General features: G+C 42.3%; 1 protein-coding gene across 1 annotated transcript in view; it reads left to right on the forward strand.

Annotated features, from left to right (window-relative positions):
* Positions 1 to 14,297, forward strand: part of itga4 (integrin alpha 4) — a 31,970-nt gene that overhangs the window by 14,251 nt on the left and 3,422 nt on the right. Inside the window, exons 13-26 of the mRNA XM_029702511.1 lie at positions 693 to 738; positions 1,152 to 1,306; positions 2,057 to 2,211; positions 5,162 to 5,314; positions 5,793 to 5,869; positions 7,037 to 7,187; positions 7,348 to 7,446; positions 8,496 to 8,572; positions 10,315 to 10,404; positions 10,513 to 10,600; positions 10,737 to 10,844; positions 11,360 to 11,485; positions 13,343 to 13,468; positions 13,595 to 13,693. Of these exons, the coding sequence (XP_029558371.1) occupies positions 693 to 738; positions 1,152 to 1,306; positions 2,057 to 2,211; positions 5,162 to 5,314; positions 5,793 to 5,869; positions 7,037 to 7,187; positions 7,348 to 7,446; positions 8,496 to 8,572; positions 10,315 to 10,404; positions 10,513 to 10,600; positions 10,737 to 10,844; positions 11,360 to 11,485; positions 13,343 to 13,468; positions 13,595 to 13,693 (1,550 nt within the window). The remainder of the gene's footprint in view (positions 1 to 692; positions 739 to 1,151; positions 1,307 to 2,056; positions 2,212 to 5,161; positions 5,315 to 5,792; positions 5,870 to 7,036; positions 7,188 to 7,347; positions 7,447 to 8,495; positions 8,573 to 10,314; positions 10,405 to 10,512; positions 10,601 to 10,736; positions 10,845 to 11,359; positions 11,486 to 13,342; positions 13,469 to 13,594; positions 13,694 to 14,297) is intronic.

Here is a 14,297-nt window from a genome sequence, read left to right on the forward strand (position 1 = left end):
CATTTTACTCATTTAGCAGACACTCTTATCCAGAGCGACTTACAGTAGTGAATGCATACATTTCATACATTTTTCCCCCCGTACTGGTCCCCCGTGGGAATTGAACCCACAACCCTGGCATTGCAAACACTATGCTCTACCAACTGAGCCACACGGGACTGTTTAGACGTACTTGTCTAAAAACAAAACACGTCAGCTTAGTACAGTTGATATCTTGTTAGAAGATAGAACAGGAATTGTTGAAAAAGTCTGTTGAGATGTTTGGATTAGTATTAGGGAGCACATACTGATTGATCATTGTAACAGTACACTGTTCTGGGATCAGAGTTGCATTAATCGGCCAAATAAACATAGCAAATGCCCCAAACAAGATTTCCAGTTTAATATTGCACTGTTACAGATTATACTGAGATATCCTACCTATGAAAAGCCTTTTAAAGTGATTAGCATGCTAGTAACTACTGTAGTCAACAGGGTGCATACATTTGCAGGCTGTTGTGGACTGAATAAATAAATGACTGAATGAATGACAAATGAGACTGATGTCTCCAGCTCTTCTAAATTGATGAACAAACTGTCTTAGGGCTTTTAACAAGTCTAGAGAGTCTTGTGGGTACAGCAGGAAGGACAGGTTTACAAATAGAGTATGAAGGAAATGTTGTGTTCAACATATTTTCATCTGTAACCCACAGACATTGCGGTAGGGGCCTTTCTCTCGGACTCCGCTGTGGTTCTGAGGTAAGACCATGATCATGGAAAAATGTCAAACACATCCACAAGATAACTGACCTATTAGCAGGAATTCCTGCATTGTTACATGTCACGTAGATGTAGGTTAAAGGGTCAACATTCACTCATAGGGGTGAACTTTTACTTTAACTGGTTTAAATGTATTGATTTTGACCTAATTCGCACCTGCTCTGGTCCATATATCTACCATATTTTAGGACTTCTGTATTACATTTTGAATCTTTTTTGGCCTCCTGGCCCATAGAGCCACCATATTGTAGATGTCCATGTGCATTTCGCTACACCCGCAATACCATCTGCTAAACACGCATATGTGACCAATAAAATTTGATTTGGTTACTGTGTTTATGTTTTGTTATTGTTGTTATTTATGTTGATATGTTGTCGTTGCCCTCCAACAGGACTCGTCCGGTGGTAGTGGTTGAGGCCTCCATGCCCCTGCCTGCAAGTGTAAACCGCTCTGTAGCTCTGTGTTCTGACAACGGTCTTCCTGCTGTCTGCATCAACGTGACAGTCTGCTTCAGGGTCCGCGCTCGACGCTACAACGGACTCATAGGTGAGCAGACCCTCTCTCTTTGCCCCTGGCTCCCTCTTAGCCCTGCACTGCAAAACCAACCTGTCTATTTGCACTGCGTTAATCGTTACATTAGTGAAGGTTATATACACAGCAGTGGTACTAACAAACAAAAGCCAGTTTTGGTTCTAGTGTGTGTACTTAATAGTGACCAAAAACTCATTTCGCAACCGTGCTATAGTACTGCGAGCATAATTATGCTACTAGTTTGTATGTGTAAAATGGTATAATGTACAATGTCTAGTCTCCTGTGTCTCTTAGAAAATAGTGATGAAAGCCTCTGCCCTGGACTGGTTGACAGAAAACACTGTTGTGTCCGAGACAACCCTTTTCCTTATCTCTGTCAGTCTCTCCATGTTATCACTAGTCCCTGAGGCCTGGGGCAGTTGGTCCAGTATGTTAACCCAACCTGAAAAGAATGCAGAGCATTCCTTTGGTGAAAGTGTCCGTTACAGCAAGAAGGCTCTGGCACAGCCATGTCCTGATAGATAAACTGGGGGTGGGGCTGGGACTGGGGGTGGGGTTGAGTCTGGGACTGGGGTTGAGTCTGGGACTGGGGTTGAGTCTGGGACTGGGGTTGAGGCTGGGGTGAGGTTGGTTCTAGGTCTATGTATGTCTGTGGCCCTGGTTTATACGAACTCTGGGTGCTCTCTGAAACTAAATACCGTTACCTTCCTCCCTCCCTCCCTTAATTCCTCCCTCCCTCCCTCCCTCCCTCCCTCCCTCCCATAGAACTGCAGTATAACCTGACAGCCGACACGCACCACAAGGAGTCTTTCCCCTCCCGCTTCCATTTCCACGGCAACGGGACGTCCAACGTTACGACAGGGCAAGTCAAGGCCAGACATGACCAGCTGACCTGCGTCACCCACCAGGCCTTCATGAGGGTGAGTCAGAGGTCAGGGTTTAGAGTTCAAAGGTTAGGGGTCGAGAGGTCAACAGCTGTAACCACTGATGGGTGTTTCCAGGTCTTCCTTAGGAAAGAGGTCTTCAGACCTCAATTGGACTTCCTATTTAAATAAAGGATAAATATAAAAAAATGTCAAAGTGGAATTTTCTTTTTAGAAATGTTAACAAATTAATTTAAAATGAAAAGCTGAAATGTCTTGAGTCAAAAAGTATTCAACCCCTTTGTTATGGCCATCCTAAATAAATTCAGGAGAAAACATTTGCTTAACAAATCACAAAATAAGTTGCATGGACTCGCTCTGAGTGCAATACAAGTAGTTAACATGAATTTTGAATGACTTCCCTATCTTTGTAAGGTCCCGCAGTCAAGTAGTGAATTTCAAGCACAGATTCAACCACAAAGACCAGGGAAGTTTTCCAATGCCTCATATCAAAGTACACCGATTGGTAGATTGGTAAAAAATACATTGAATACATTGCTGCCCCAGTGTGCATGCGTGCATGTGTGTGTGTAATGTTCCAGGTGTTTGGTGGGGCCCCTCCTGACTCTTCCCTCATTCTCTCTTCTAATCAGGGCCATGTAAGTTAGCTCATGTTTAAACCCACTCACTAATTAATGGATGACTCTCAAGTCTCTCTTTGAGCTGAACCATACTGGCTTTTTCTTATTAATAGCTAGAGATGGAGTTATTGGAGACCATAAACCAGTGTCATTATATGTCAGAGGAAATCAAAATGTGTGTGTGTGCGTGAGTGTTTGTGTGACTATACATTTGATGTATTTTTAAAGTTGAATGAATGGGTCATGGCAGTAATGAATGTTATAAACAGCAGATGTGGCAGTAGGATAGTACAGGGGACTGGTAGGGGAATGAGACTATGACTGAGGTCACATAGGGATATGTAACCACTAGCAGGTAGCCTAGTGGTTACAGCGTTGGGCCAGTAACTGAAAGGTTGCTGGATTGACTCCCTGTGCTGACAAGGTAACAAACAATTGGTCATTCTGCCCCTGAACAAGGCAGTTAACCCACTGTTCCCCAGTAGGCCGTCACTGTAAATAAGAATTTGTTCTTAACTGACTTGCCTAGTTGAATAAAAAATACTGGCTCAGGGGCTTTTGCATTGTCTTTTCTCTTACTCTCACACATCCCCCTCATACTGTATGCATCTTTAAGGTTTGATATAGAGTTATTCTTATGTAATGGTTAGATGTGTTTTAGGTTTATTTTGCCACTCACATACTGTACAGTACACATGAGTCAGTATGTATGATCAGCGCTGTGTTGCCAAGCTCCTGTATGTTAATGAATGGGCTCTGGTGAGTGGTTTTACATTGAGAGAGAACACCACCATACAGTTACTTAGTTTGTGGTTAAACTAAACCTCAGAGAGTGGAGAAAGCTGTGCATGCATGGCTAATGAAGCACTGGTTTCTAGCTACTATGTCTGCTCACTGATAAAAGAAGAGAGGGTGGGACATAGGAGCCATTCAAGAGTCTTGTTCTATAGATACCATGCTTTATTTGACAGTGTATTCAATAATTCAGTCGTAGAAATGTTTAGCAGTTCTCTTTCTGTTTCATAACATTGTAACTTAGAATACTTTGCAACAATTTAGCAGCAACAGCTAAAAATATATACACTGCTCAAAAAAATAAAGGGAACACTTAAACAACACAATGTAACTCCAAGTCAATCACACTTCTGTGAAATCAAACTGTCCACTTAAGAAGCAACACTGATTGACAATAAATTTCACATGCTGTTGTGCAAATGGAATAGACAACAGGTGGAAATTATAGGCAATTAGCAAGACACCCCGAATAAAGGAGTGGTTCTGCAGGTGGGGACCACAGAACACTTCTCAGTTCCTATGCTTCCTGGCTGATGTTTTGGTCACTTTTGAATGCTGGCGGTGCTTTCACTTAAGTGGTAGCATGAGACGGAGTCTACAACCCACACAAGTGGCTCAGGTAGTGCAGCTCATCCAGGATGGCACATCAATGCGAGCTGTGGCAAGAAGGTTTGCTGTGTCTGTCAGCATAGTGTCCAGAACATGGAGGCGCTACCAGGAGACAGGCCAGTACATCAGGAGACGTGGAGGAGGCCGTAGGAGGGCAACAAACCAGCAGCAGGACCGCTACCTCCGCCTTTGTGCAAGGAGGAGCAGGAGAAGCACTGCCAGAGCCCTGCAAAATGACCTCCAGCAGGCCACAAATGTGCATGTGTCTGCTCAAACGGTCAGAAACAGACTATATGAGGGTGGTATGAGGGCCCGACGTCCACAGGTGGGGGATGTGCTTACAGCCCAACACCGTGCAGGACGTTTGGCATTTGCCAGAGAACACCAAGATTGGCAAATTCGCCACTGGCGCCCTGTGCTCTTCACAGATGAAAGCAGGTTCACACTGAGCACGTGACAGACATGACAGAGTCTGGAGACACTGTGGAGAATGATCTGCTGCCTGCAACATCCTCCAGCATGACCGGTTTGGCGGTGGGTCAGTCATGGTGTGGGGTGGCATTTCTTTGGGGGGCCGCACAGCCCTCCATGTGCTCGCCAGAGCCTGACTGCCATTAGGTACCGAGATGAGATCCTCAGACCCCTTGTGAGACCATATGCTGGTGCGGTTGGCCCTGGGTTCCTCCTAATGCAAGACAATGCTAGACCTCATGTGGCTGGAGTGTGTCAGCAGTTCCTGCAAGAGGAAGGCATTGATGCTATGGACTGGCCCACCCGTTCCCCAGACCTGAATCCAATTGAGCACATCTGGGACATCATGTCTCGCTCTATCCACCAAGGCCCCCACAATAACTTACCCAAGAACAGTCAATTAGCACAGTCAAGCCAGAAGCTCCCCTCTACCCAAGGTTGTATGTACAGTAAATGAAAGCTTCCATTCTCTGTATCTCTTTCCTTTTTAGAAAGATGTCCGGGATATCTTCACGCCCATCCATTTTGAGGCGACGTACGCCCTCAGACAGCACACTGTCCGTAACTGGGGATCCAGAATTTTCCCAGCCCTGAAACCCATCCTGCAGCAGAGAGGGGGGCACAGCAACCTGGTAGCCAATAAGGTGAGTCTCTTACATCTCTCCACTCATATCGATGCATGGTTAGGAGAATAGGAACAATGTTTTAGACACAAGGTCAGCTTAGTCCTGGAATTAAAAATCATACTTAATGGGAATTTCCCTGCATTGAAATTGCTCTTTAGTCCAGGTACTAGGCTTAATCTATGTCCGGGGAACCGATGCTACACTCTTAGAAAAAAACTTGCTATGTAGAACCTAAAAGGTTCCAGGTTAAATCCTTTTGGGTTCCTTGTAGAATCCTTTCTACAGAGTGTGTTATACGGAACCCAAAAAGGTTCTACCTGGAACCAAAAAGGGTTCTCCTATGGGGACAGCCGAAGAATCCTTTTGGAACCCTTTTTTCTAAGAGTGTAGATTTCTCCACTTACATCCATGTATGGTAGTTACTGTATATTAGATTACATTACTGTATTTTCAGTGATGCCATCATCATCATCTAACAGTAACCTTCCTTCTCCAGACTGAGTTTGCTCGGTACTGTTCATTGGCCAACTGTTCAACCAATCTGCAGGTCTCTGCTTACCTGGTCTTACCACAGTAAGTAGCATTTAGCATAAATGTTCAATTAGAATATGTTGGTGTTTTCTTTGTAATACAATCTTTTGTCTTGAAGCTTTTACTTTCTATTTCTTATCTCTTCTGTGGACAAAACTGAGCTGTTGAAGGTTTACTTTACAAATTCATTACAGCATCCCGAAACAAAGAATATTTCTGTGGAAAACAACTTTCATAGGATTAGATCAGGTGTTGACTGTAGTGCCCATGATGTCAATACTCTCCAGTTCACTTCATTAAGAGGGGATTGTTGTACATGTTTATTCATGGTCACATTTCCCCTTAAACACTTAACTGCCAGGCTAATTTATGTTACGGCCAGGCTAATATAGTATCTGATTATTCATGACGCAGAGGTGTGTGTGTGTGTCTTACCTTGCTAAGTTAGATGAGAAACATCAGACTTGTGAGCCCCTCGTTGTTTATGTCATGGAAACGTCCGCACGCACATGTACACATACCCCCCCCCCACACCCCACACACACCTTCAGACCCACTTACCCACAAAGCAGCGAATTCTTCAACATGGACATTAGTCATTTAAAAATGCCTTTTTCCTCCCCATACTGGACACACAGTGCTTCGTTGAAAAGCTGAATATACATAGCCTCTTCCCCTAACAATACAGCTTGTCTAGGGGTACGTCCCAAATGGTACCCTAATCCCTAGTAGTGCACTTCGTAGGGAATAGAGTGTCATTTGAGATGCTTGTCTCAGTGCCAGGTCAGTTCCCCTCCCTAAGGTGTATAGTGACTAAGTCCTTGCTGTAAAGCCAGGAAATCTACAGGACTGCATAACAAGTACATTCTGATGTTTCCGTAACTGTGACTGTTTAGTCTGCTCTCCTCTGAAACCATGATTCTGGCACTTTATGGAAAGTTGTATGATTTAAGTCAATCAAAATATGAAATAAGATATTATTTTTTTGTACGACACTTTTTTGGTTACTACATGATTCCATATGTGTTATTTCATCATTTTGATGTCTTCACTATTATTCTACAATGAAGAAAATAGTAAAAATAAAGAAAAACCCTGGAATGAGTAGGTGTGTCCAAACCTTTGACTGGTCCTGTATGAGGCGACAGCCTTCCAGTTTTATACATAGGGCTCTATTCAATCCAGCCCCTAAGACTGTTAATCTTGCAGGAAACACAACAACATACAGTACTTTGCATTGGGTAATGGGAAGACCATCATGTTGAACACAACCCTGGTGAACGCTGGAGATGATGCCTTCCTTCCCAGGCTCCGGTTACGCTTCCCCTCCAACCTGCACTACATCAAAGTGCTTGATGCAGTACGTGTTTGATTGATTTATTGATTACTCAAAGTAGCAGTTATTACATTTCTCACATAATCACCAATGGAATTTTAGATTCACAAAATCATGTGAATCTATGCGCTCTTGGATTGTAATAAATTACACACACAATCCCATTATCTGTTATTATTTTCAGGAGGAGAAGTATGTGAGCTGTGACATTTCAGAGGAGAACAAGACAATAGTAGGAATGGACTGTAGTGTTGGGAACCTGTACTTCAGCTCTGGAGCCAAGGTACTGTAGCCACAACACTCAAACTTACTCCAACCTTAATCTGTTAGCCTTATCCCAGCCTTACTCTACTGTTACTCCAACTTTACTCTAATTTTACTCCAGCCTTACTCTTTTACTCCAACCTTACTCTGTCACTCCAGCCTTACTCTAATGTTACTCAATCCTTACTCTGTTACTCCAGCCTTACTCTAATGTTACTCCATCCTTACTCTGTTACTTCAGCCTTACTATAATGCTACTCTTAACATTATTCCAACCTTACTCTGTTACTCTATCATTACTCCAAGGTTACTCAACCTTTACTTCCATGTTACTCTATTAATCTGGGTCTGGATACTTTCACTGGATACTTTAACTAATTACCCCACTGGGCACAGACATAAATTCAACGTCATGGTTGGATAGGTTACTTTCTTAATTTAATCCATTACAGTTACTGGTTACCTGTCTAAAATTGTAACAAGTAACATAACTTTTGGATTACACAAACTCAGTAACGTAATCTGATTACTTTTAGTTACCTTCCCTTAAAATGCATTAGAAGAAGACAAAAAGGACCCATCAAATGCATTTAGTGTGTCATCATAGTGGTCTCTTGATCAGGAGCAATTTGTTTTTAAATTGCACCTTTTTTAAATCTGAATTGAATGTCTTTGAGAAAAACAGAAAGGTGTCTTAATGTATTTTTTTTTCAAACATCCTTTCTGATTTTAAAAGTAATCCAAGAAGCAATTAACTAGTTTTTCTAAAGTATCTGTAATCTGATTACACTATTTTTGCTGGTAATGTAACTAACTGATTACAGTTACATTTAAAAAAAAATCAGATTGCCCTGTTCAATGTCTATTCCCTGTTGGTTCAACGTAATTTAATGAAATGGCGTGGAAACAATGTTGATTCAACCAGTGTGTGCCCAGTGGGTATCCAGACCCATATCTTCTGTTTGCTGCCAATGCTGCTGCTGTTTTAAAGGCAGCGTTTTATAAACTGCTGTTTAAGAGGGTAATATCTTAATTGCTATCTAATCAGAATTTCTGTATTTTCTGCAGGTGAACATCAGCTTTCTGTTGGATGTAAACCAGAGTAGCAGTGCTGGTGACATTAGCATATCCATCAACACTAGTGGGTAAGTACATACCCATTAAAGAAAGATAGATACCCACACACTGAACGCGCCTGCAGTGTTATTGAGTGCAATGTTTTGACCCTAGGTCTTTGTCATAATCTTTCTTTTGACTTTTGCAAGTAACTGGATCTGCTTACACTACTTCTGACCTTAGCACAGATCCCCCTAACCCACGAACGCAATCTTTCTCCAAAATACATTAAATAATCGAATGGCTCGTTTTTTAAACTGACATCCTGTTACACCGCCGGTGACGTCTTGCTACTGGCCAGCCTTATCAAACCTAACAGACGGATCGTACAACAGCCCAATGAGCCACTGAGTGGACAAAACATTAGGAACACCTGTTCCTATCATTACATAGACTGACCAGATGAATCCAGGTGAAAGCTATGTCTTTGAATGAGGTATGGTAGTAGGTGCCAGTGTTTTTTTTTACGCTCAACAGTTTCCTGTGTGTATCAAAAATGGTCCACCACCCAAAGGACATTCAGCCAATTTCAGCTAATGTTTTGTACACTCAGTGTGTGTGTTTGTTCTGTTGCTAGGGGAACAGGAAACAGTCCCTCTTGGTTTCCTCCTGTAGTTGTTACATAGTTGTGTAGTTGAGAAGTACATCTGGCAGCCCCTGTTTTGTCGCTTGGGTAAAGAAAAGCTTTGGAATGTTTGATAGTTCCAGAACACTCTAAAACACTCCATTTTCATATCTAGTAACACTTAACTTTTGTTCAGAGAATGTCAAATTTTTCGAACAGCTGAAACAGCTTTTTCCTGCAATCTAAAGCCATGATTGTTATGCCTAGTTCTATGTAAAAAAAAAGATGTATATTTTTTCTGCATAGGTTATCGAAGCATACTTCTTTCCCTGTTCAATTGTAATTTAAATTAATGAGGCACATTGATTATTTAAGAACCGTTATGCCGTAGAGGTTTAGTACAACTGCTACATTGGTACATAGTATCATAACCCAATCATTAATAAAGCAGTTGTATTATTTTCTAAAGTCTAGCAACCTTGCCAGCAGGCATGTCAGCTAAGATAGACTAGCTACTCTAACCTGATTGGTAGCTAGTTATGAGGTTGGGACATTTTTGTTTTATTATTTATTTATTATTTATTTATTCATCAAGAAGGAATCAATAGGCTACATAGCTTGATCAAATTAATTTACAAACACCTCCTGCAAGTCCTGCCCATCACCGGAAGCTAAAATCAAATCAAATGCTGTGTGTGACACTCTCTCTCTCCTCCTCCACTGGCAATACTGTCTGCATACATATCTCTTTGCTAGTGCACCTTGGAAGGAACCACTTACTGGGGGGGTACTCTTTGCCTGGTCCAGTCAGTGTGCCCCCTCCACAAAATACCACTGACAAATCCTTTTAGAAATAATTATGAAGCTTAGTCATTACTTTAACATCTGAACATTTTAAAAACAGGACAAATCTGAGGGGGCACGTGCCCTTGTGCCCTTATGGGAATGACACCTCTGAAAACCATCTTCAAGTGTCTTGTAATGCGTGAAGGTATGCTTTGGCCTCTAACTCTGAGAAACACTAGGAATGTGAAGTTCTGCAACGTCTGATGTTTGGAAATTCTTTGGCTTTGAGTTGAATTCCTTTAACACTATAGTGGCATTGGCTGTGCTTAAATATTTTGTTTTCAATATATAAAATTGATTAATATGAAATGGAATCCAAATAGATAATTTCTGGGGTTTTTCTGACATTGTCTTTTCCAGAGACAATTATGAAAATGAGGATCTTCTGCATGACAACTCAGCCACTCTGATGTTACCGTTGAGATATGGCGTGGATGTAAGCGTCCATGGGTAAGACATTTATTTACAGTAACAAAGACAGTTCCTCGCTCTTCATTAACAGTATATATAAACATCTCTTATTGTACTTCATAAGCTAATTACTGATCTCCCTTGCAGGTTTGTGACTCCAACATCCTTTGTATTTGGTGATCAGGAACCTACTCCAGTTGATTGCTACACAGAGACATTCAACTACACTTACAAGGTTTGTACTATAGGGATACAATATAACATTGTTTTCTAACAGAAACTGATGTGATCATTACAGCCTAGTTGGAGTATTTGAATGACTGACTGACTGCCTGAGTTTATACTGACATTGTATCGGTGTGCCTTGACAGGTTGTCAATATCGGTCCAAGCAAATCTCTCAACACGGAAGTTGAGATTGATATTCCCAAAATACTATCACCATATCCATACAGATTACTCCACATTGCAGATTTTCAGGTAAGTGTGTGATTGATTGATGAAAAATACCATCCTTAGCCGTGGTATATTGGCCATATACCACAAACCCCTGAGGTGTCTTATTGCTATTTTAAACTGGTTACCAACGTAATTAGACCATTAAATAGTACATTTCTGTCAAACCAATGGTATACGGTCTATTATAAACTGGGTGGTTCGAGCCCTGAATGCGGATTGGCTGACAGCCATGGTTTATCAGACCGTATACCACGGGTATGACAAAACACTTATTTTTACTGCTCTAATTACGTTGGTAAACAGTTTATAATAATAGCAATAAGGCACCTCTGGGGTTTGTGATATATGGCCAATATACCACGGCAAAGGGCTGTGTCCAGAACAGCCGTTAGCCGTGGTATATTGGCCATATACCACACCCCTTCGGGCCATATTGCTTAAATATACCACGGCTTTCAGCTAATCAGCATTCAGGGCTCGAACCACCCAGTTTATAATCACCAATATCTAACTTATTTTCTTTCCTCATCTGTTAGACCTCTCTTGGAGAATGCTCCATTAAAAATGGCTCCATCACAGTAGAAGATGATTGTGAGGTGCCACGGTCGTCTTTAATCAAGGAACTGGTCTTCTTCTTCTCCAAAACCAGCAAACGCAAAATGGTAGAACATTTTGGTAGAACATCTCCTACTCCTATAATGTATACTGCTCAAAAAAATAAAGGGAACACTTAAACAACACATCCTAGATCTGAATGAAATAAATAATCTTATTAAATACTTTTTTCTTTACATAGTTGAATGTGCTGACAACAAAATCACACAAAAATAATCAATGGAAATCCAATTTATCAACCCATGGAGGTCTGGATTTGGAGTCACACTCAAAATTAAAGTGGAAAACCACACTACAGGCTGATCCAACTTTGATGTAATATCCTTAAAACAAGTCAAAATGAGGCTCAGTAGTGTGTGTGGGCTCCACGTGCCTGTATGACCTCCCTACAACGCCTGGGCATGCTCCTGATGAGGTGGCGGATGGTCTCCTGAGGGATCTCCTCCCAGACCTGGACTAAAGCATCCGCCAACTCCTGGACAGTCTGTGGTGCAACGTGGCGTTGGTGGATGGAGCAAGACATGATGTCCCAGATGTGCTCAATTGGATTCAAGTCTGGGGAACGGGCGGGCCAGTCCATAGCATCAATGCCTTCCTCTTGCAGGAACTGCTGACACACTCCAGCCACATGAGGTCTAGCATTGTCTTGCATTAGGAGGAACCCAGGGCCAACCGCACCAGCATATAGTCTCACAAGGGGTCTGAGGATCTCATCTCGGTACCTAATGGCAGTCAGGCTACCTCTGGCGAGCACATGGAGGGCTGTGTGGCCCCCCAAAGAAATGCCACCCCACACCATGACTGACCCACCACCAAACCGGTCATGCTGGAGGATGTTGCAGGCCGCAGAACGTTCTCCACGGCATCTCCAGACTCTGTCACGTCTGTCACGTGCTCAGTGCGAACCTGCTTTCATCTGTGAAGAGCACAGGGCGCCAGTGGCGAATTTGCCAATCTTGGTGTTCTCTGGCAAATGCCAAACGTCCTGCACGGTGTTGGGCTGTAAGCACAACCCCCACCTGTGGACGTCGGGCCCTCATACCACCCTCATGGAGTCTGTTTCTGACCGTTTGAGCAGATACATGCACATTTGTGGCCTGCTGGAGGTCATTTTGCAGGGCTCTGGCAGTGCTTCTCCTGCTCCTCCTTGCACAAAGGCGGAGGTAGCGGTCCTGCTGCTGGGTTGTTGCCACGTCCACGCCCTCCACGTCTCCTGATGTACTGGCCTGTCTCCTGGTAGCGCCTCCATGCTCTGGACACTACGCTGACAGACACAGCAAACCTTCTTGCCACAGCTCGCATTGATGTGCCATCCTGGATGAGCTGCACTACCTGAGCCACTTGTGTGGGTTGTAGACTCCGTCTCATGCTACCACTAAAGTGAAAGCACCGCCAGCATTCAAAAGTGACCAAAACATCAGCCAGGAAGCATAGGAACTGAGAAGTGGTCTGTGGTCCCCACCTGCAGAACCACTCCTTTATTGGGGGTGTCTTGCTAATTGCCTTTAATTTCCACCTGTTGTCTATTCCATTTGCACAACAGCATGTGAAATTTATTGTCAATCAGTGTTGCTTCCTAAGTGGACAGTTTGATTTCACAGAAGTGTGATTGACTTGGAGTTACATTGTGTTGTTTAAGTGTTCCCTTTATTTTTTTGAGCAGTGTATATAGTTACAGTATGTAGCAGTGTTGGGGTCAATTCCATATTGATGCAGTCATTTCAGGAAGTAAATGAATTGGAATTCTTATTTTCCTCTCATCTTTTCAATGAGGAACATTTACATTTTTGTTTACTTCCTGAGTTGAAATGGTATTGGCCCTAACCTTATTATGTAGCAGTGCTGTATTCCACTGATGTTGATGTTTTAAAATTAAATCACAATAGTGTTGTTTCTCTCCATAGTTCTGTGCTCACGGAGACGACCTGTGCCTGACTCTGGTGTGTAGACTAGGAGACATGGACATTGGGAAAGAAGCCACCATTCAGATGGAAGTGAAGCTCAACCCCACCGTTCTACAGCTCACACCGGTAAACACTTCACTAATGCTACACTTTCAAATCTCTTAAAATGGCAACATGAATCATAATTTCTTCATTGAGGATATTAAAGTGTTCTAATGTAATAAAATAAAGTATTACCCTCCCTCTCCTCAGGGTCGTCATGGAGTTATGCTGATAGAGAGTACTGGCATCATCACATCACCAAGGGAGGACCCTCACACCATCCTATTACAGCAGATCCCTATCGCTCAGGTAAGAAATGATAGGCCTATACAGTAGTGATACATTGGCCTTATACAGTAATCTTTTGGAGGATACCATGTCACTGTTCCACAATGGAGATCACTCAAGGCCAAGTCCATGCACTTGACACATTTATGAAATTGTTTATTCCAGTTACTAAAATTGCTTATTCCAGTAAAAACTGTTATGTCCGCTTGGATTGATGAGGAATTGAAAAATTGTATGGTTGAGAGGGATGAGGCAAAAGGTATGGCAAATAAATTGGCAGCACAACCGATTGGCAAACGTACTGCAAATTGAGAAATCATGTGACTAAACTGAATAAAAAGAAGAAAATATACTATGAAACAAAGATGAATGATAGTAAAAACATGACATGCCAGCAACAAACGCTGACACTACACATCCAAGTATATCTGACCAAATTATGAAAGACAAGCATTGTAATTTTGATTTCCGTAAAGTGAGTGAAAAAAATATTGTTTTCTATCAACAATGACAAGCCACCGGGGTCTGACAAATTGGATGGGAAATTACTGAGGATAATAGCGGACGATATTGCCACTCCTATTTGCCATATCTTCAATTTAAGCCTACAAGAAAGTGTGTGCCT

This window comes from Salmo trutta, chromosome 20, assembly GCF_901001165.1.
Source record: "Salmo trutta chromosome 20, fSalTru1.1, whole genome shotgun sequence".
In the NCBI taxonomy this organism is placed as follows: domain Eukaryota; kingdom Metazoa; phylum Chordata; class Actinopteri; order Salmoniformes; family Salmonidae; genus Salmo; species Salmo trutta.